At 43.6% G+C, this 23,824-nt stretch overlaps 1 protein-coding gene across 10 annotated transcripts in view; it reads left to right on the plus strand.

The window, feature by feature from the left end:
* NOD1 (nucleotide binding oligomerization domain containing 1) overlaps positions 1–4,965 on the plus strand; it is a 49,505-nt gene extending 44,540 nt beyond the window's left edge. For all 10 annotated transcript variants that reach the window (XR_010585714.2, XR_010585713.2, XM_015447579.4 and 7 more), the window contains one exon: positions 3,784–4,965. Coding sequence is in view for 8 of the 10 variants with exons in the window: in XM_015447579.4 (XP_015303065.3) it covers positions 3,784–3,856 (73 nt within the window). In the remaining 2 variants the exon portion in view is untranslated. The remainder of the gene's footprint in view (positions 1–3,783) is intronic.
* Positions 4,966–23,824: the final 18,859 nt, after the last annotated feature.

Genomic DNA, 23,824 nt, shown 5'->3' on the forward strand with positions numbered 1-23,824 from the left:
AGGTGGGACTGGGTGGATGCTGGGAGAGGGGCCTTGTATTAGTCTGTTCTCATGCTGCTAATAAAGACATACCCGAGACTGGGTCATTTATAAAAGTGAGAGGATTAATTGACTCACAGTTCTACATAGCTGGAGAGGCCTTACCATCCCATGGCAAAAAGCGAATGAAGAGCAAAGTCACATCTTACATGGCAGTGGGCAAGAGAGCTTGTGCAGGGGAACTCTACTTTATAAAACCATCAGATCTCATGAAACTTATTCACTACCATGAGAACAGTATGTGGGAAACTGCCCCCATGATTCAATTATCTCCACCTGGCCTGTCCTTGACACGTGGGGATTATTATAATTCAAGGTGAGATTTGGTTGGAGACACAGCCAAACCAAGTCAATCCTGTAGCGCATGCATGGTGTCTAATAGAAACAACGGTCTCCATGCTTGTGCACCTGCTTCATGCCAGGCACTATGTTAGGGGCTGGAGATGCAGCAATTAATGTGACCAAAGTGCTAGCTGACTCAACCTGAGCATGGAGGGCCCAGGATACTTCAACCCAGACTCATAAATGCTCTGGAAACTTGTTTTGAACCTCAGAGCCTGAGACAGCCCTTCCCAATGTGAAGCTTCAACCCATGTGGAGACTGGCAGAAGGCAGAGCCAGTTTCTGGTAAGAACACAGGAGCTCCTGAGCCCACTGTGGCTTCTCTGAGCTCCAAGGGGCAGTCTCACCATGGACCCAAACCCTCAGCTCAGGTGCCCATTCCTCATTAACTATGTCCTCCTTTCATGACTGGGGAGAATTTCATAGCCAATTAAAAACAAAAAACAAAAAACAGCTCCTTGGCCAACATAGGCTCCTCATTCAATGTTTTTTAAACTTTGCTTTAGAACTTGTTTGGAACTTGTCATAAAATCAGATCAGTTTGGTGAGTTGCAACCAACAATATTTAAAAAGAAAGAACAGAACAGAATATCAGGATGCAATGTGCATGGTGCGGAAATATTTCATTCATCTTAGTTCATGCTTGCATGTGAGTGGGTGTGTGTTTGCATAAGCGTTGGTTCACAATGTAAAATGTAATTCTTATTTGGGGTTGTAGACAAAAGGTTTTTTTTGTTTGTTTTTTTTTTTTTTTGAAAAACACTGTTGGCTAGGCGTGGTGGCTCATGCCTGTGATACCAGCGCTTTGAGCGGCCAAAATGGGCAGATCTCTTGAGCACAGGAGTTTGAGACCAGCCTGGGCAACATGCAAAACCCTGTCACTACAAAAATTAGCCCGACATGGTGCTATGCGCCTGTAGTCCCAGCTACTGAGGAAGCTGGTGTGGGAGGATGGATGCTTGGGAGGTCAAGGCTGCAGTGAGCCAGGATCATGCCACTGCAGTCCAGCCTGGGTGCTTTTTGTCTCAAAAAACAAGAAAGAAAAAAAGAAAAACACCATCATAGAGAACAGAGCCCAGATCCAACCAGACACCGTGGCCTGTGTGCCTGCGAGGCCCAGCCTGCCCGGCAGCCTGGGAAGCACCTGAGGGCGCTGGAACTGTTTGCATGGAGCTTTGCCCTCAGGGCACTCCATTTCTGCTGCGTCTTATGTTTTGAGGACAGCAGGCAGAGCGGGAGAGGAAGGAGACTGCCGGACTACAGAACAGTTTGCAGAGCAGTCGGCTTCCACTTTTCTCTGCAGCTGGTCAGGCGGGTAGTAAAGACCTACAGTTGCTTTAAATTCTGTCAAGTTTCAAAATCTGCATTGTGTCCCTCTTGAGGGCCACCATTCCTACACAAGGAACCATTTGAGTAGGGCCGGGAGCCTTCAGCTTCAAGGCCTACACTTGTGTCAGGGTGGAGAGGGGAACTGGCCATCAATTCAGAGAGGGCAGGACAGGCGGCCTGGATGCTGGTCTTGGGAGTGTCTTCACTTAGGTCCCTGGCTTGTTCTGGGAGCCTCCAGAGCATGCTCCTGTGTGTGTGACTTCATGGAACTGGGCTCTGAGAAGGCCGTGGCTTTGTTGGCCCTGCCAGGGACTGCCACACCAGGCCACAGGGCTGTGGTCGAGCTGGCCGGGGAGCCAGGGTCAGGGAGCAGCTCTGCTTGGAGCCAGCACTTACAGAGTGAGTCTTCTCCTTGGACTTGTTATCTGTACTGACACTTATTTCTACCTCATTCCTTTCTGAAAATAACTTGGAAGTCTGAAGTCCCTTGGTGAGTTCTGCCTTTAAGAACAGAAATTAGAGGTATAGAATGAACACTATAAATTATAGAAATGTATCCCACTCCAGTATAACAGCTTTCTGTGAGGCTACCTCCAGACTGTGGCTCTGGGAGGGTGGGGCCTGAGTCAAGGTCGTTGCTCCAGTCCTAGGGACTAGCACCGTGTCTTCATTTATTCCTTGACTAACGAAATGCTTGAGCATCAGGGACTGTGCTAGCACCAAAAATCCGGTGGTGAACAACATGGCTTCATGGGTTCGCTGTCTAGAAAGCGAGATGCACATTAAAGAAAAAGAAAATCATTTGCGTAATTATTAAATTACAACTGTGATGGGTACTGTCACAAAGGGGAAGGCCAAGAGGGAACCTGATTTAGATGAGGTTGCAGGGAAGGCCTCTCTGAGGAAGCAGCACTTACTCTAAGCCATGAAGGATGAATAGGAGCTAGACAGCTGAGGTGAGTAGGGAACAGCATGTGCAAAGGGTCTGGGGCAAGAGGGAGTGTGAAGAACTGCCAGAAGCTGCTGTGCCCTGGGGTTCAGACAGTGTGGAAGAGGAGACTACAGGAGGCTGAGGAGATAGGCGACAGGGACTGGACCATAAAAGATCTGTGGGTCATGATGTGCGTTTTGGTCTTTATCCTAAAAGTGATGGAAAGTCGGTGAATAGTTTGAAGCAGGAGAGGAACGTGATCAGATCTGCATTGCGAAAAGACCAATTCTTGGCTCTTCTAGGAAACTGGACTGGAGAAGGCCAGAGTACGTGGAAATGACCTGTCAGTAGAACATTGTACTGATCCAGGGAAGAGATGATGGGTGCTCAGACCAAGACGGTCGGCTGAAGATAGAGAGAGGTTCCAGGGAGGCATTCTAGATGCTTAGGAATTAGGACAGAACTTTGTGATACAAGGAACATGGGGATGAGAAGGAAGGTGTCCAGGTTGACCCCCAGGTTAATAACCTGCACGTAACCTGTGAGAGTGGTCCATTCACTAAGCCAGGCGACCCTAGGACGTGTGGCTACTTTGAGGTGCGGGGGAGAGGTCCAAGTGAGGATGCCAAGCAGGTAACTGCCTCCACTGACAGATGAACAAGGCTGTGGCATTGATGAGATCAGCTGGGGAAAAGGGCTTAGCCCCAAGCCTGGAGGAAATCTCAGATGTCGAGGTCACATGGAGGAGAATATAGGAAAGGAAGCGGAAGTAGAGTGCTCGGATGCGGGAGAAAAATCAGGGCATATAACCAAGCCAAGGGGAGGGAGTGCTTTAAGAAGGAGGGAGAGGAGAGGTTAGGACAGCCAAAATCCTGTGAGGGCCAAAAAAGCCAAGACCTGGAAAATGTCATTAACTTCAGGCTTATGGAGGCTACAGGTGACCTTAGTGAGACTCAGTGAACAAAGCGATGGCAGCTGGAGAGGATCCATGCTAATATGAAGGAACTATCTGAAAAGGGTATGTTCCTTAATTTCAGGGTTGTGTGATGCACGAGTGTGTGCTATGAACACACCTTGGGAAGGAGTGTGCCAGAGTCCTTAACATTTTATCTGTGTACTTTTGTCTTCCTCCTTTTCAACAGCCTAAATGGGAACCTGATAAAACCAGAGGAGGCCAAAGTCTATGAAGACGAGAAGCGGATTATCTGTTTCTGAGAGGATGCTTTCCTGTGCATGGGGTTTTTGCCCCAGAACCTCAGCAGCGAATGCCACTCCGGGCAGTCTTTTGTGTCAGTGTCTTAAAGGGGACTGCGGAGGTGGGACCATCAGGAGTCCACTGCCTCCATGATGCAAGCCAGCTTCCTGTGCAGAAGGTCTGGTTGGCAAACTCCCTAAGTACCCACTACAATTCTGCAGAAAAAGAATGTGTCTTGTGAGCTGTTGTAGTTACAGTAAATACACTGTGAAGAGACTTTATTGACTATTATAATTATTTTTATCTGAAGCTAGAGGAATAAAGCTGTGAGCCGAACAGAGGAGGCCAGCCTCAGCTCATTCCAATGCCTGCCATAGGGACCAACGGGAGCGAGTTGGTCACTGCTGTTTTCATTGAAGAGTTGAGGATGTGGCAGAAAGTTGGTGCCAAGCTTCTTGAATAAAAGGTGTTTGATGGATAAGTATTATACCTAAAATATTTTCTTCCTTCTCAGCACTTTCCCATGTATTGATACTGGTCCCACTTCACAGCTGGAGACACTGGGGTATATGCAGTGTGGGATTTGACTCCTCCAAGATTTTGTGAAAAGTTAGTGTCAAGGAAAGGACGCACCACAGGCTTTTAATTTTAATCCTGGAGTCTCACTGTCTGCTGGCGAAGATCAGAGAATGCCCTCTTAGCTCTTAGCTGGTCTAAGAAGAATGACGATGCCTTCAAAATGCTGCTTCCACTCAGGGCTTCTCTGCTAGGCGACCCTCCTCTGGAAGGCTGAGTACCGTGGGCTACAGTGTCTGGCCTCGGGAAGAATTGATTCTGTCCCCACAAAGAAACAGGGCATGGCTTGCCTTTGTGGCCCTGGCATCCAAATGGCTGCTTTTGTCTCCCTTACCTCGTGAAGAGAGGAAGTCTCATCCTGCCTCCCGAGCAGTTGAAGGGCGACTAAACTGGCGCCAAGACTTGGGGCATCAGCTGGGAACTGGGCCAGCAGAGTATGTTGGACACCTCCCACCATGGTGGGCTTGTGGTGGCTGCTCATGAGGGTGGGGGTGATATTACTAGATCACTTGTCCTCTTGCCAGCTCATTTGTTAATAAAATACTGAAAACACTCTTACGGTTGAGTCTGGAGTTTTTGAAGGGACTCAGCCTGGTAAGCACTCTTTGACTCCTGAACCCCATGCTGACTCCCTCCGCACGGGGGAAGGGGCTCTGGGGCAATGTGCTGTGAGGAGAGCTTGACAAAGGCCAGAGGCGTTACCAGTTTGATCCTTCACAGGCCTCTCTGCTTACCAAGAGACAGGAAGAGGCTGCGGCAGCCTCTGAAGTCTCTCCATCTGGCCTCCGAATCTCTTCAGGTGGCTTCTCAGAGGAAATAACTTGTGAGTAGGGGGTGGCTGGTGCCAGGATAGGCCAAGTGAGCCAAAGTTCATGCCTTCATCACCATGCCATGGTAGGGCCGGCAGGCCAGGTTCGACGTCCACTACCTTCCTCGGCTGTTCACTGCTGAGTGGAGGACCCAGGTAGACCTGTGGCAAGAAGCACTGAGCTGCCAGGGGCAGCACGTGACAGGGGAAGGCGTGCAGGGCCTCCAGTGGTCCACCTCTGAGTTCTTAGAGTCCAAGCCTGGCTTTGTAGAGCAGCCTCTTAGGAAGGGGACTGTTGCGGGGGGAAATCCTGTACAGTTAAGCAACTACATGGTGGCAGTTCCCTTAAAGGCTCAATTTTGGTGGTTCCTACCATGTCCCTCCCAACCCCAGACCTGAGTATTCACCTAATAATCACCCCAAGGCAGCAACTCTCTTCTCACTGCAGAATCTGGGCAGCAACTATGCCCAGAAAGAACAAGGGAATGAGTATGGCCCACTGAAGGTCAAAGGGGGAAGGCCACAGACCTCAGACTCACCAAGTCTTACCACGAAGTTCACTTCTTAGCAGATGAAATTCACATTTTATTAAACTGCTAAAACTAAACCCTTGAGAGTCTAAAATTTACTCAGAAACTACTAAATGTTATTGCTTCTAGAGACTATCAAAATTAAAACTGCTGCCTCTAGGGAATTAGAGTTTGCATGGTATTGACTTAAATTCTATTTGGAAATACTTTGATCGTCCAGATGGCAAATGGTAGATTTTTTTTTTTTTTTTTTGAGACAGAGTCTTGCTCTGTCACCCAGGCTGGAGTGCAGTGATGTGATCTTGGTTCACTGCAAGCTCTGCCTCCTGGATTCATGCCATTCTCCTGCCTCAGCCTCCGAGTAGCTGGGACTACAGGCACCTGCCACCACGCCAGGCTAATTTTTGTATTTTTTAGTAGAGACGGGGTTTCACCGTGTTAGCCAGGATGGTCTTGATCTCCTGGCCTCGTGATCCACCCGCCTCGGCCTCCCAAAGTGCTGGGATTACAGGCGTTAGCAACTGCGTCCAACCGGCAAGTGGTAGATTTTCTATTCCTCCTGTAAAACTGAGATCAGGCTCCTAATTCGATGGAAAGGTTCTCTTATTAGAAACAGCTGAGCTTCTGAGCAGACACATGGAGACTCTTCCTACTCAAGAAAAAGACAATTGAAAAAAAAATTCTGTAAACGAGGGCTATGACTCTTTCTTTCTACAGGACATCTTGGTTGATTTTGGGAAAGAAGCTTCAGCTCCCATATTTCATCCCTGCAGTTATGTCAGGTCCATGCTGATATGGAACTTCTTTAAAAAGCCATGTGGAGTCACTGTGTGGCCACGTGGTATTAGCTCTCTGGAGTGCCCAGCTGTGTGGCTTTGGAGCAGTCTAAGACGGCCAGAATCTTGATTTCCTCCTCGAAAAAAGTGACAGAACCTGACTCAAAAGGTTGTTGAGAGGATTAGATGAGTCATGGAAAGTAGCTGGCACAAAGCCTGGCACAGGGTCCTGTTCAACGTTTGGCAGTTACTATCAAGCCAGCAGGTCTCATTTCTGCTCACCGTGGGACTCCCAAGTTGTCCCCTTCTCACTCGTAGGCTCAGGGAACTTTCCAGCTAGGTCAAATACAGGACTAGGAGTTCTCAAAGTAAAACCCCAAAATATTCAACATCAAGCTTCCTGCAATATCCTACCTTTGTCAGTGAAAAGCGTTAACTGTTAGTTTTCATTATTATTACCAAAGAGCATACTGCCATTTAAGTGTCAACTCACTGAACACGGGGGGCACCTGTGTCTTCGCTGCACAACAGAGCAGAGCAGGAGCTGGCACCACCCCATGGAGCCAGGCCCGTGAGCTTTTGCCAAGTGGGAAGGAGCTTTCTGCTCATCCATATTTTGATTCACTTCCAGGTGGACCACAGGTCTGTTTCCAGTAACCAATTGCTTCCTTACAAGAAAAAAACCTTGCTGTAGAGCTGAAAGGCAAAGCCATGACCATTAACCCAAGTCCATGAAGAAGAATTTTAGGAAAGTAGAATGGCATTGTGAGGAGGGTAAGACTCATGTTACCAAGGGACATCCCAGCACTACCTACTCAACCTTAAAATGGAATGAACTGCACCCAAGGCCAGCTTAAGACTCTTAGAGACATTAAATACTGAAAAGGTTATAGGCCCCTCTGACCTATAATAAAAATATTTAGTATATTATAAAGTAAGTGCAAAGATGTTAAACAAGTTTCTAATTTTTCCCATGACTACTCGGGTGCTTTTTCAGGCCAATAACAAATATTAAAGTGTCTCAATTTTTTCCTGAACTCTTTTCTGTTATAAAGTGCATCTATTTTTGTTGTCAAAGTAATGTTGTTACCCAGTGTAATGCCTGTGTGACTTAAGTAAATTTCTTCCCCACTTTAACTCTGGTTATGAAACAGGATGTCTGCAGTTAAAAGCTCCCCATCATGATCAAAGCAGTTAAGAATGGTGGGATCCAAGATGGCAGCTCACTTGACCTCTGAAGAACCTCTAACTTCATTATAATCTAATTTCCATGCTAAATGACACTCCCCCCAGTGCCAAGACAGCAGACAATCACCATGACAATGGCCAGAAGAAACCATAAAAGGACAAAAAAGGGAGACAAAAATTCTGGTTCTAAGAAGTTATCTACCTAATTCCTAGAAAAGACATGAATATTTTCCCCCTTGCTTTTAATTCCCCAGCCCCTTCATTAAAGATGCTCCATATCTGTGACTTCCTGGCTCACATCAGGGATGTCCTATATTTGTGATTTCTTGGCTGTCATAGGGGGATGCCCTATCCCTCACGGGCTAAGAAGTTGATTTGTGAGCCAGGTTCCCACATCTCAATTCTATGGGCATCAAATAAAGCCTGCACTGCTAGATGCACGCTTTCGATTTTGTGTATTGGCTTGGTGGCACCAAATAGGAAAATACTCCATTTTAGGGGGGATTGGCCTTGTCAATAATGTCATAAAGGGAAAAATTTAATGTTTATAATAACACAACACTAACACAGCTATTTTAATTTTTGTATGTAATCTTCCACGCTTTGCCTACTTTGAGACATCTTTTTACATAGCTATAATCACAGAGTACATTAGCAGTGATTTTTGTCATTTTCCCACATTGTTAGTCTTTATAATTATTAATATATTCTACCAGTTTCAGAATTTGCTTAATAATATTCCAGATATTCAGGTTAGACCTTCAAGTTTCCAGGCTGACTGTGGTGGTGGTCACTATAGACAATATTTCTGTGGAATTAAAACATTCTTTATAGTGATTTCTTTGGAATAAGATTATCAAGGCAAAGATTCCTGCTATTAATTAGCCAGGTATCGTGATGTACAACTGTGGTCCCAGCTACTCCAGAGGCTGAAATGGGAGGACCGCTTGAACCCAGGAGGTCAAGCCTGTTAGTGAGCCTGGGTGACAGAGACCCTATCTCAAAATAAAAACAAAACCAGAAACAAAAAAAAACCCAGATCCTTGCTATGAAATATTATTTTTTTAACCTACGTCAAGGGTGTAATAAGTTTGGAAGCAAGTGAAAATTAGAGACCAATGTAATGTGAAGCCAGCAGTGTCTCCTTTGAATAGAATAAAACTCCCTGCCCTAACCCTCACACTCACACCAGACCAGTGTTCAGGCACTTCCCACACACATACATGTGCTATGCCAATGACTGACTGCAGGGAAGAATAAATGAACACATCAACATCTGTTTTAAAGTGGCACCATTGAAGATAACCACTTACTAGTGGGCAAGTGTCAGAATCTTAAAAATCAGTTTTCCTTGATTTAAAACCTTTTCATTTATAAATATGTGTATGTGTCCTTGCTTTGCCTAAACAAACCCAGCCTGGCTAAACCCATGAACATCAGGCCAAATAAAAACTTCTTCCTCCCAATGACCCTGTGAAGTAGAATTATTTCCTGAATGAAGAAACTGAGGACTAATAATATGAATATGTATCTTATTAATCAGGATTTGTATAAAAATAAAAAAAGCAACACAAAACTCCTCAGGGAAGGGATCTAGGCAAATGCAGAATGTTTTGCCTGGCAATATCTAAGTTTTCAATCTCCTCATTCTCCCAGTGAGGAAACTGGTGTCAGAGAGAAAAAGATACTCACTCAAGGTCACTTTAACTACTGGTAGAACAAGAACTAGTACACAGGTCTTCTGTCTGGTTTTATTTTCCCTCTGTTCTGAAAGGGTTTGTGACCTTCAGTTCACTCTGCAACTGACCACCTTTCTGCCAAATCTATTACCTAGTGACACAGGATTTTTTTCTTGGCCACTTTGCAAGCCAGGGACCTCTAGCTGGAGATGCCCCACCTGGGCCTTGTTCAGTCATGCTACCTGCTGCAGGAGATGGCCTGCCTGGGACAAGTCTGGCTTGTGCACTGGTTCCCGAGTGCTTGTCCCATTCCCAAGAAGAATGAGGATATGCTGACAATCGGAGAGTGAGCAAGGCAAGGAGTTTGAGTGATGAAATAGTTTTCAGTGGAGAGGGGATACAGGGGTGGTCCCCCTACCTGAAGGTGGGAAAGCCCCCCCACTGTGACTGAGTCTGGGGCTTTTATGGACTCAGAATGGGAAAGGGGCAGGTCATAGGTAATATTGGAAAAGGCAACATTCAATTGGTTAAAAGGCATTATTCAGAAAGAATCAATCAGGAGGCTGGGCGCAGTGGCTCACGCCTGTAATCCCAGCACTTTGGGAGGCTGAGGCGGGTGGATCACGAGGTCAGGAGATCGTGATCCTGATCGAGGTCAGGAGATTCACCTGGCTAACACGGTGAAACCCCATCTCTACTAAAAATACAAAAAATTAGCCGGGTGTGGTGGAGGGCGCCTGTAGTCCCAGCTACTGGGAGGCTGAGGCAGGAGAATGGCGTGAACCCGGGAGGCGGAGCTTGCAGTGAGCTGAGATCACGCCACTGCACTCCAGCCTGGGAGACAAAGTGAGACTCCTTCTCAAAAAAAAAAAAAAAAAAAAAGAATCAATCAGGAAAGGGTGGGCAAACAGGAACAGAAGTTCTCACTCTGGGTTGTGGGTTTCATCAGGGACTAGCAATCCAGTCTTTCACCCCTCAGGCCGTTTTTTGGCTTTAAGGTGGAGTTTCACCTGGGACCTGCCCCATTTGCCCAGGCATTTGGCTGCCTCCTGTCACTATCACTGGTTCCAGTCTGCTAGGGCAAGTTAAGCAAGATGGAGCTCTTTCCCCAAGGACACAGATGGGGAATGTTCCTTCAGGAAGCCTGATCTTTTCTCCTATATCCAGGTGCTAAAAGTTGCAGGACTCTGGGGTCATGTCTCATGGCTGGAGTCACAGGCCGGGAGCACCCTGCAGAATGGCAGGTGACATCTTGACTCTACAGAGCCAACAGCCCGGGAGCACCCTGCAGAATGGCAGGTGACATCTTGGCTCTACAGAGCCAACAGCTTCATCACTGGCTACAGATCCTCCATCCCCCAACCATGAGACTGGAACAAAGGAAGTAAGTGGGTGCATTCCAGAGAAGTAGAGAAGGTTGCAATTGAGTGACTTTCATCACAAGAGGGCAGCACGTGTTCAGTAATTAATCCATTATGTAAGTGGCCAAAGGATTCAACTGTGCATGGGGTCTGGTGACTGGCACATTGTTCTATTTACATAAGACTCAAACCAAAGTACATTGTGTTAAAAACAATTTTAAGCCCCTTCATTCATGAGTTCAAAGATATCAGTAAGTGCAAGAGTCGGCTGAGGGCACATTAAAAGAACACTATTGTGGCAAGTTCTCTGGAGACTGAGGATCTGGGTTCAAATCCTGGTGCTACCAGAAGCCGTGTGACCTTGGACGAATGACTTAGCTTTTCTGTATCTGAGCTCCCCATCCATAAGAGTTTATAAAACAGTGCTCTCCTTGCAGAATTGTCTGGTTGTGAGTAAATGAATTAATAGGTGTAAAGCACTTTAAACAGTCCCCAGTAGCAACTCCTATTACCTAATGAGACCTTTTTCCTCCAGCACTGCCTTAATGAGCATCAGGGATAGGGCAAGATAAAACAGGAGACTCTGCCAGGCCACCCTTCCTAACATTAAGAGCCCCTCCATGACACTGCCATTTTCAAACTGATAGCAAAGTCCGGTCTTTTAAGCCCAGAGACCAGAAGTCATTTCCAAGGCTGAATACCTGTGGGACTGGAACTAACTATTGTCTATACTTGAAATTGTCTTCAGTCTTATCCTGTTAAGGAGCCACGTGTCCCAGTGAACACATATCCAGAAACATAGATTAGGAAAGTCATAAACCGATTTGCATTTTGATTTGATTTCATAGATGTTAGAGTGTATCATCTGGTTTTCCACACTAAAATCATATGATTGAAGGTTCTTTCTTTGATGTCAGAATGTGGTTCTCTGTCCAGCACTCCTTTCATTCACTGATGAACATTGCTCCTGATTCCCCTGCCTATAGTAAAAATGAATGAGCAAGCTGGAGAGAAGACTAGGAAGGAGGGAGATGAGAACAGAACAGAAAGGGAGGAAGGAAGTGGGTGGGCTAATTCCTGGAATCTTAGCTTCCACCCTCTATTGCCACCATCCTACTGGTGTGTCCGGGGACTGGCCTGGTGCCTGAGGCCATCAGCTGCATCCCGAGCACACTGACATTTCCTGGAGCCAGTAAGCTCATCGCCTGCCGAACAGCTGTGGGGACAGCTCAGCTGCCCACTGCTGCCTTCAGATTCCCAAGTGGATATTCATTAGGTGACGTGTAAGATCTTCTTCCTTCTGCTGAGAAAATGCACTTAGCTTGTTTCCAATTCACTTTCCCAGGAGGACTCACTGGTGGTCAAAACTCTTTCACTTGAATCCTCTAGTCCATTGCTTTTCATTATCACCCCTGTAAGGAGATATTTTAGATATTTTCCCCAATCTCTCTCCCATCCTGAAATTTTAATACCACTGATACACTGTTTCTGTTTATGTACAATTGCAGCCCTCTGAAGGCCACAAACCATCGAATATCTAAGTTCCTTTTTGTCTCCCAAGAATCAATTTTGCCCCTGTGGGGATGATAAAGCTCTTGCTGAAAATCTCATCAAACCCTAGATAAGTCTTCTCACACTTGCTGTCTTCAAGAACCTTTCTATCACCCTCTCTCTCTGTGAACAGCGATTTGCTTTCTGCACATTATTCAACTTTCAGTACATCTTAATAGTTACAAATTTAACATTCTTATTCTCTTTTCACTCTACCCTAAAGACAGTTTTATCTGTGTGCAAGAACAGTGCTTATGTTAGGAGAAGCGGTGCCGTTTGTGAAAGGGGAACAGGCCCTCCTAGCGGGGACAGTTGTTGTCTGAAGTTTTCTGGTCCCAGCTGCTTCAGGGATCATTTCTGCAACATGTCCTGAATTACTGCCACCTGGCCTTTGGGGAGAACTTGAGGCTAACTTTGGCATTGCTGCTGTGCCAACTTCCCTTTCTCACTTTCCAGTTCCCCCTCCTGAACTCCCGCTCTAAGAGACCCAGGGATACCCAGAATTCCCTTTTAAAATAGCACCCAGGCCTCTGCCACTCCGGCTGCCTACTTCCCACATCAGCCCACCCCATGCCTCATTGCTGAGCTTCGCTAGGTGTTGGAGACATCAGACTCATTCAGGTAATTCAGAATAAAATGCAACTGTTTCACAGGACTATCCATGTCAGATAGCTTAATAGCAGAAAAGGAGCTGGCTGATCCAAAAACTTTACTTAGAAACACAAAGGATGAGAAATTTCAGGTCAAGATAATCTTCAGTTCTCCTCAATTGTCTTCTCCAGAGTTCCAGAATCATTCCAGAGTATGGTTGGCATTTCTGAAAGGGTTTGATCCCTGCAATGCCTTAAGCAGAGCTCAAAGTCCATCCACTTTCTATCTATCCAACCATTCATTTGTTTCACAAATAAATACTGAACATCTGCTTTAGGCCAGGTACTGTGCTGGCTGATAGGAAATCGTTAGTGTCATGTCTGAACTTTTCACCCTACTTGCAAGTTAGCAAGTTAGACTGTTACTGTTTTGTGGATGCTGGCACAGGGCGCGAGCCTCCTGGGTCAGAAGCGCAAGACTTTATGATCCACAGAGCGGTAGACAACATGAGCACGAGCATGTCTGCATCAGCCACTGTGCCCACGAAGACCGTGTGCTGGGGCACAGGTGGATGCTACGCATACAGTGGCTTTGCATGGCAGCTGAAAAACACTGAGCTTGAGGAACCTGCCATTTTATAGCAAGCAGCAGCAAGTCTGCTCTCTGAACTGGAGGGAGCTACTACTTTATCCTCCAGGTTGTCTGCTGCAAACATAATGTCTGCTGAGAAGCAGCCTGAGTAGAGTGGTGAGGACCTCGCCTTGTGTGCATACCCAGCAAGAATGTGCTGGATGCTCAGGACTCAGGGCAGATCACCTCTCTCAACAGTGAACTAAAAACACGCAGAGACCCTACCTTCGCAGCATGTACAGTCTAGCGGGGAAGATGGATATATTTATTCAAACCACCAAGCGGATAACTGCCAAACTGCAACCATGATGAGTGCCCGAGGAGAGGTGCAAGGGCTTTCAGGGCCTATCATAGGTGTACTGATCTCCCTTGGAATCAAGGACACGATCTGCAGGGAGGACAGTGAGGTTCAGTAAATGAACAGCATGGGCCAAGGCCCCATGGCTCTGAGGAGCCTGGCCATGAAAACTGGAGCACAGAACTCAAGGAGGAGCACAGCATAGGTAGAGCTGGGAAATACAAGGTAGGGGCCCACCCCAAGAGAGGCCAGTGTTTTTTAAACTGTATACTGTGACCTGCTAGGAGGTTGTGAAAGTAATGTGGTATACGCCCAATCTCTGTTTTTAAAAAATGAAACAGAATAGAATATCAGAGTCCACCACAGAGTAGCACCAAGAAGCAGTGACAAGCCCGGGTCTGGACCCAGACTGCCACTCATTAACTGTAAAACCTCAGACAAGCAACTGAACTTCTCTGTGCCCGAGTGGTCTTAGCTTTAAAGTGGTCATAGAACATGTGCATCGCATGGGTTCTTATGGGGACTAGAGACGAGTTACTACTCGCAGCACACCAAGAACAGTGTCTGGCAATCAGTAACTGCCATGCAAGTATTTGTTAATCAAATAAAGGGTAAGTATTGTCTTATGATACTTTTATAAAATATACATCAAGTGTACTGAGTTTCAATATAAACTGTATTTCTTATTGTGAGTAAAGGTCAGAAAAGTTTAAGGATTTTGGTCTTTCACAGAAATGCAAAGCCCCTGCACAATTTCATCAGAGAGGAGTGGCACCATCAGGTTTACATTCTGAAAAGATGGCTTTGGCTGCAGTATGAAGAATGGGTTAAGGACCTCATGAGACAACCAGGTGGAAGGCTCTCGCAGAAGTTGAGGCAGAGATGATGGTGGCTTATGGGCAGGACTGAGAAACGGCCACAGGGACTCATGGGCACTGATATTGCATGCAGAGATCTTGAGAGCTGTTTTGTGCATTCTGTGGCTGGGTCTTCGATTAGTGGAGAAAATTTTGTGATGGCATCTGAATCCACCTGGAACGTCAGTGCTTGTATTGGTCACAGCTTTTCTGGTGGCAAATAACAAAACCCTTCTCTGGGTATCTTAAACAAATGGGGGCATTTGTAGGACAAATCTACTGGGGGCTAGCACACCAGCATGGAAAATGTGGTGGGGCAGGAACCAAGGTAGTTCTGGAAGGCTAAGAAATACACGAAGCAGGATCAACACAGCCAGAACTCCACTGATACATTCATGAATGACTTCTAATGGTACCTTCCTGGTTTTACTCTCACTATGCAAAGTTCTTGGCAGACACAGCCAATCAACCAAGGTCCGGTCACAGGCAGTGCTTCAGCTGCTAGGAGACAGAGAGAGGGAGGACGTTAGCCCCTTTGTCTTTCACAGTGGGAGCTGGGGCACTGTCAACCACCCAGATGACTCACGGTGGGAGATTTTCCCAGAAAAGAAAGGGGCACAACGGGAATGGGCGAAGGATGGCACAGGGGGCAGAGATGGTACAGGGAGTCAAGGATGATTCACAGGCTTTTGGATTGTGGGGTCATTCTGAAACTACTAGAAAAGAACTGGATTTTGTTTGGAGGGAAGGTTGAGTGAGGAGGAAGCACAGGGTCGGTGTGGACATAAATTGAGTTTGAGGTGCCCGTGAGATAAACAACTGGAGATACACAGGGCTGAGGCTTAACGGAGAGGTCCAAGGTAGAGAAACAAGTTTGGGACTCAACAGGATATAGATGGTATTGAAGACATGGTCAATGATGAGGCCAACCTAGGGCAAGAGTAGAGTGAGAAAAGACAAAGCACGGAGTCTTGAGGAATTCTGTCACTTAAAGACAAGGTAAAGGAGGATAACTCTTCAAAGGAAACTAAGACAAGGCCAGAAAGGCTGAAGGAAAAGCAGAGGGATGGTGGTGTGGTATTGAGAAGAAGTCAACCACCAGTAAGAAAGTTTCATGCCCATGGATTTAGTGACAGGAAGGTCATGGGTCACCCTCATAAGAGCTGTTTTCATGAATTAATGCAAGGAAGCCAGACTGAAAAGGATTGAGAAATAACTGGAAGATGAGGATATCCTTCAAGAAATACAATGTGGGCTGGGGCGTAGTGGCTCATGTCTGTAATCCCGGCACTTTGGGGGCTGAGGCGGGTGGATCACCTGAGGTCAGGAGTTCAACCCCAGCAAGACTAACATGGTGAAATCCCGTCTCTACTAAAAATATAAAAATTGGCCGGGCGCGGTTGTGGGTGCCTGTAATCCCAGCTACTCCGGAGGCTGAGGAAAGAGAATCTCTTGAACCTGGGAGGCAGAGGTTGCAGTGACCAAGATCGTGCCATTGCACTCCAGCCTGGGTGGTGACAGAGCAAGACTCTGTCTCAAAAAAAAAAAAAAAAAAAAAAGGAAAGAAAGAAATATGATGTGAAGGGGACAGGACATGACAGTAGCTCAGAGGGGATATGGAGTCTAGGGAGGGTTAGTGCATCTGACTTAAAACAAAGGGAGCTCAATGTTAATGGCAAAGATGAAACTGGGTTCATTTCTTTAAATCCCAATTCTACTAACCTAAATGTATGATGTATTGGTAAAATATTTTATTCTCATATATAGACCTGAAAAGTAAAAAATAAATGATTATCAGATATTATTAAATAGAACTTGATTCAGGGGTTATGAAAACAGTCTCAGAGTGGGACTCTGGTATTAAATATGTGACTAAGATGTCGTATATATGTAAATGATTTGCCTAACTCTTGTACATATGGCAGATTGCTGCAGTAAATAGTCCCCAAAAAATCATACTGCCCTCTACGCAGGTGACTCACACTGGATAATGGCACGTCGGCAAACACGATGCAAGTAGGAGCTTGAGACGTACTTGCAGATTGGGGTTTGCCCTCTCTTGCTGCTGGGAACACTTCCACCAACATGTGAAAAATCTCAGGCAGGCCTGCTGGAGACACATGGTCCAGTCGGCACCTATTTCCAGATATGTGAGTGAGGCAATGCTGGACCAACTAGCCCCCAGCTGCCCACCTGCTCACTGTAGCCACATGAACAAGCAGGGGCAAGAGCCCAAATTTCTGACCCACAGAATCATGAGTTAATTTAAGACTGTGGTTTTAAGTCGCTAAATGTTGGGGGTAGTTTGTTACTCAGTAAAAGATAATTGAAACAGTACATAAAAGTTAAGGAAGGCTAACTGCTGTAATAATAAATAGAATGCTAAATACACAATGGCTTAAACACAATAGAAGTTCATCTCTTGCTCATGTGAACAGTACAAAGAGGTTTCAGATTGGTGGCAGCGGGGCTCTGTCCCATACAGTCACTCAGAGACTCAGGATGTCAGTCTTTCCCATCACCAATGAGTGGTTCCCAAGGTCACCTTGGGCATCATCAGCCTGACAGCAAAAGCAGAGAGAGCAAAGAGGACAGCCAATGGGAAGTTTTATTGGGCCCAGCCAAGAAATATGCCATATCTTCTACTCACACTCCATAGGCCAGAACCCAATCACGTGACCAAGCCTAAGTGCCATGAAGGAGTAGTTGCGTGCCTAGGAAGATGAGTAAACAATATGATGAACAGCAGGTACTACAGAATTGTACTGGCTTTTTTAGAAAATAAAAATCACGTTTGTTAGATGCAGCATGGCATAGTGGGAACAGGCTGAGGGCCAGAAAGATCTGGGTGAGATTTTATTCCACACTTGTTAACTGTTTAACCTGGGAATAATACCTAATCCAGGTGGACCTCCATTTCTTTATCTACAAGATATGGAAATACTTTTTTATTGGGTTATTGTGAAATTAGTGTAGTTTAATCTCTACACTTGGTAGAGTGCCAAGTACATGATCAGTGTTCAATAAACAGTAGTCACTGGCATTAACTAAATTGAATGGTATGATAAACAAATAAACAAATATGGAGAGAAGAGTAACACTAAGCTGTCCAGATAGCAGTAATATTAGTCATGATGCTTCCAAATTAAAATTACTGAAGTTCAACTCAGTGTAATCAAAAAAGAGGGGATTTATTAGAATGATACAAAGAGATGAGGTGACTGTCAACATCAAAGGGAGACCTGTGGACTGGAACCCGTTTCAGGACTTCAGAGACTCAGTCTTTTTTGTTTGTTTGTTTCTCCTGTTCTATGTCCACTTATATTCTTTGCTTCATTCTCCCCATTTATAGACACATCTTTTGCCTCCAAAACTGGTAATTTTAAAATGTGTGATAATGGTATTGTAGTTATGTTTTTGAAGAGTCCCTGTCTTGTAGAGATACACATTGAAGCAGTTATGGATGAAATAATATCAAGCTTTTGCTTTAAAGTAATACATTTTAATATATTTGGGGATGGAGAGTGCAGACGACAAGATTGGCCATGGGTTGGTAATTGCCGAAGTTAGGGGACAGGTGTGGCATTTCACTACATAGCCCTCTGTAGGGTTCTGCATCTGCGGATTCAAATCAGATCAAAAGTGTAGTTAGGTCTATGATGGTTGTGTCTATACTGAGCATGTACAGATTTTTTTTTTCTTGTCATTATTCCTTAAACAATACAATATGACAACTATTTACATAGCATTTACTTGGTTTTAGGTACTACAAGTAATCTAAAGATGATTTAAAGTACATGCGAGGATGTGCATGGGTTATATGCAAATACTCTGCCATTTTATAGCAGGGACTTAAGTGTCAGCAGGCTTTGGTATTCACAGGGGGTCCTCAGACCGATCCCTCACAGATATTGAGGGATGACTGAACCATCCTCTCTACTTTCGTATATATTTCAAATTACCCATTAAAAAATAAAAACAAAGGCCCAACACTCATCTCGTCTTGGCTTAGCAGTTCAAGAAAAGAAACAAATCAGGTTGGTCCATCTTATGTCAATATTTTAGCTGTGATTTTCTGCCTTGGTGAAAGTTTTATGCAGTTAAAAGGTAAAAGTGATCAGCATTTTCACCCATTTGGGTATGACCTTTCTGGATTTTAAGAGAAATGAGCAAAATGATATACAGAAATCAGGACTTGACAGAGTTGAACTCACTACAATCTTTTCATGACCACTTTGCTAGAATGCTTTTCCCATTTTTCTTACATAACCTTATGAAAGGCAGAGAGCTATTTTGGCAGTGTTTTCCTCAAGCACCATTGTATTTAATAGAGTCTCAGGAGAGACAAGTTCAGAGAAAAAGGCACAAGGACTGCAAAAGTTATGGATCTATTTTCTAGTGATAGAGATAATAAGCTTTCAGAATAGTCATGTGTATACTGAAGGTATCTAGTCACAATGTCCAATACATCAGAGATCTTCTGGCCAGCAGCGCAAAAGAAAAACAGAAGGAGGTTGAGAACTAGTTACTATTGCTTTCTTGTATGATATATTTTCTAAAGGGAAAAAAGCTCTCTGTTTCTCTTTATTACACTCAAGGTGTGCATAGGTTTTGTAATCATGTTGTTTGAACTGGTTAATCTCATGTATTATGTTGATCACATAAAAAATAAGGATCAAGGGGAAGAAGGTATTGATAACCTTAGAAATAAAGCCTAGAGGCTGGGTGTGGTGGCTCACGCCTATAATCCCAACACTTTGGGAGGCCGAGGTGGGCAGATCATGAGGTCGGGAGTTCGAGACCAGTCTGGGCAACATAGTGAAACCTCATCTCTACTAAAAATACAAAAAATTAGCCGGGTGTGTGGTGGTGTGCACTTGTAATCCCAGCTACTCGGGAGGCTGAGACAGGAGAATCACATGAACCCGGGAGGCGGAGGTTGCAGTGAGCCAAGATCGTGCCACTGCACTCTAGCCTAGGTGACAGAGTGAGACTCCATCTCAAAAAAGAAAAAAAAAAAAAGAAAAAGAAAAAGAAAAATAAAGCTTAGGGATATAGGAAGCCAGAATTCCTTGGCTATAACCTAGTCTTTGTTCTTTGACCAAAAAAACCAAAAAGTATATTTGGAATTTAATTTTTATAATTAGACATCTTTGCTAATCAATCTCAATTGTTATATCCAAATCAGACTTTCAATTTTCACAGACGTGCCAAATTGTCTGTTCCAAAGATGGGCATCACAATACATCCCATTCCATGTGTTTCTCTTGCTATGCAACACTGACACTCCTTCCATCAGGTGGTAGAGTCTAGGAAGACCTTCACGTCCTCCTTGACCAGCAGGGGATGGTGGAAGTGACTCTGTGTGACTTGTGAGACAAGATCCTAAAAGTGATGCACTTCTGCCTTGTTCTCTTGGGATAACTGCTCTTGGAACCCAGCCATTGCAGTGAGGAAGTCAAGTAGCTCCATGGACATGCCATGTGTAGGTGTTCCAGCAAACAGCCCCAGCTGAGGTTCCAACTGACGGTCAACGTCAATCACCTGACGAGAATGAGTCCTCCAGCCCTGACCTGCTGAGTCATCACCAACTCCAGCTGATACTATAAGGAGCAAAGATGAGCTGTTCTGCCAATTAAGCCCAAATTGCAGATTTTTGAATAAAATAAATAACTGTTATCATTTTAAGCCACTAAGTTAGGAGTGCTTTGTTATGCAGCAAAAAATAATTAGAAGAACAAATATGACATTATTAAATTAGTAATGCTTTTGACTTTTAGTACACGGGGGGATAAGTAAAACGTCGAATAAATATGAAAAAAGTGGAATTTTTCTGAAGCAGAGGGATGAATTAGCCATACATGCAGCAACATAAGTCGATTTTAATATATAGTGAAGAACTAATCATCGGAATGCTATACAGGCCGTTTTTCCACTGCTATAAAAAAAAATACCTGAGACTGAGAAAAAAAAAACAACCCTGAGAAGAGGTTTAATTGGCTCACAGTTCTGCAGGTTGTACAGGAAGCATGGTGCTGGCCTCTGCTTGGCTTCCGGAGAGGCGTCAGGGAACTTTTACTCACGGCAGAAGGCAAAGCAGGAGCAGGCATGTCACATGGTGAAAACAGGAGCAACAGAGGGCGAGAGGAAAGATGCCTCGCACCTTTAAACAGCCAGATCTTGCTAGAACTACTGCAAAGACAGCACCAAGGGGATAGTGCTAAACCATTCATGAGAACTCTGCTCCCATGATCCAGTCACCTCCCACCAGGCTCTACCTCCAACACTGGGAATTACAATTCAACATGAGGTTTAGAGGGTACGACATCCAAACTATATCAGACAATAACCATTTATAAACATGTATAAAATTTCTCAAAGAAATCTTAGGTATTTTTGAAAGATTCATAAAAACCTAATTCAATGTATAGAAGGTAGATCAGAAGGACATATGTTAAATACACTAGGGTATGTAGTTAAATAACTATAGGATTGGGAATGGGAATAAAGGGAGAAAATTTTTAAAAATCAAAAACAAGAGAGTGTTATGTAATTTCCGGACTTGATTGCCATTTCCTTCTAAGTCACACAGCTAAAATTTATTTCCCAGCCTTCTGTGCAGTTAGGTGCGGCCACATGATTTAGTTCTAACTTTTGGAATGTGGGCAGAGGAGATGTGTGTTATCTCTAAGCCAAGCCCTTCAGCAAGGAAAAATGGCCTTGGCAACTAATAAATACATACCAAGATGGACCACATCCCATCCTGGGTCATATAAAACAAACCTTCACAAATTTAAAAGGACTGAAATCATAAAAAATATATTATCTGTTCATAATGAATCTAACTAGAAATCAATAATAGAAAGATATCAGGAAAATCACAAAACAATTAGAAATTAACCCACTTTTAAATACTTCAATGGTCAAAGAGAAAGTCTCAAAGGAAATGTAAAAATACACTGAAGGGAATGAAAATACAACCTATAAAAATCTTTGGGATGCAGTTAACGCAGTTCACTTTTAGAGGAATTTATAAATTTAACACTAAATGCTTATATTGGAAGATGGTCTCAGATCCATAACAAAGCTTCCACCTCAAGAAACTACAAGAGGAAGAGCAAAATAAACCCAAAGCAAGGAGGAGGAAGGAACAAACATAAGAGTAAAAAGTCAATGAAATTGAAAACAGAAAAACAATGGAGAAAATAAAAACAAAAGCTTATTATTTGAAAAGATCAGTAACATTGATCAACCTTAAGCAAGGCTGACAAAACATGGGGAGAAGAAGAGAAGGGGGAAGGGAAGAGAAGAGGAGAGGAGGGGAGACAGGAGGTTAAGAAGGGGGAAAGTACAAGAAAGACATAAATGATCAATATTGGTAATGAAAGAAGGAACACTATTACAGACCCAGCAGACATTATAGGATAATAAAGGAATACGACAAACAACTCTATGCACATAAATTTGACAATTTAGATGATATGGACCAATTCTAAGCTATAAAAACACCCAGGATAACAGATAACTTGAATTGTCTCATAACTACTAAAAAAAATTGAATTAATAGTTTAAAACCTTTTGATAAAGAAATCTCCAGGCCCAGATGGTATCATTGCTGAACTGTAACAAACACTAAAAGAATAACAGTAACTTTATACCATCTCTTCTGGGAAACAGGGAAGGGAACAACTAGTAAGTGAGTTAACAGGGTTGCAGGATACCAAGTTCACACACACACAAACAAATGGATCTTATTTCTATACACTAGCAACAAATGTGTTGAAACTGAAATTAGAAACACAAAACCCTTTATACAGTTGCTCCAGAAAAATGAGATAACTTCAATCTAAATCGAACAAACTATGCATAGGATTTGTATGGAGAAAATTATACAACTCTAATGAAGAAAATCTTAAAAGACCTGAGTAAATACAGAAACAAACTGTGTTTATGGATTGAAAGACGATTCAACATATTGAAGATGTCAATTCCCCCCAAATTGATCCAGAAGCTTAATACCGTTTTTATCAAAACCTCAGAAGGACTTTTTGTAGATATGAGAAATTTTTAAAATTTACATGGAAGCATAAAAAACACAAAAGAAATAAATAAATGCTGGTGTAATCACACTATCTAGTCTTCTAATACTATACAGTGACAGCAATTAAGGCAATGAAGTCCTGGTAGAGGGACAGATATGCAGATCAAAGGAACAGGATAGTGTGTCCAGAAATAGAGCCACACAAGTGTGGCCAACTGATTTTAACAAAAGGGCAAAACCAATTCAAAGGAGAAAAGATTTTTTCAACATATGGTGTTAGAGTAACTGTACATTCTTGGTCATAAAAACAAACCTAAACCTAAACCTAAACCACACAGCTAATACAAACATTAACTCAAAATGGATCACAGATCCAAATGTGAAGAGTGAAACCATAAATCTTTTAAATATTAATAGGCTAGGATTAGGTGGAGTTCTTAGACACGATGCTAAAATCATGACCATAAAAGAAAAGCATCAATAAAGTAGACTTTAACAAAACCAAATCCTTTTGCTCCTGAGAAGGGCCATGTTAAGAGGATGAAAATACAAGGTACAGACTGGGAGAAAACATTTCCAATTTGCAGTTCTGACAAGGGGCCTATAGCCAGAATATATAAATAACTCTATAAATGCAACAGTAAGAAAACAAAAAATCCAATTAGAAAACGTACAAAACCAGACACTTTACTAAAGAGGATATTCAAATGGTATGTGGTATTCAATGTTAAACACAGAGTCGTTTAACACTGTAGCTACTAAAAAATGCAAATTAAAGTCATGATGATATAACCACTATACACCTATTAGAATAATATGTAGAAAAAACCCCCAAAACTCCACAACACTGTTAGTGAGGATGGAGAACAACTAGAACTCTCATATCCTGATGGTAGGAATATAAAATAGTACTCTGAAAAAGAGTTCAGCAGTTTCTTACAACGCTAAACATGGACTTGCCATAAGCCTTCTGGGTATTTATCTTACAGAAATAAAAACACATTTCCACACGAAAATCTACACAAATGGTTATAGCAACTGTATTTATAATAGCTGAAAGCTAGAAATAACCACAATGTCCTACAATAAGTGAATGGATAAG

This window comes from Macaca fascicularis, chromosome 3, assembly GCF_037993035.2.
Source record: "Macaca fascicularis isolate 582-1 chromosome 3, T2T-MFA8v1.1".
In the NCBI taxonomy this organism is placed as follows: domain Eukaryota; kingdom Metazoa; phylum Chordata; class Mammalia; order Primates; family Cercopithecidae; genus Macaca; species Macaca fascicularis.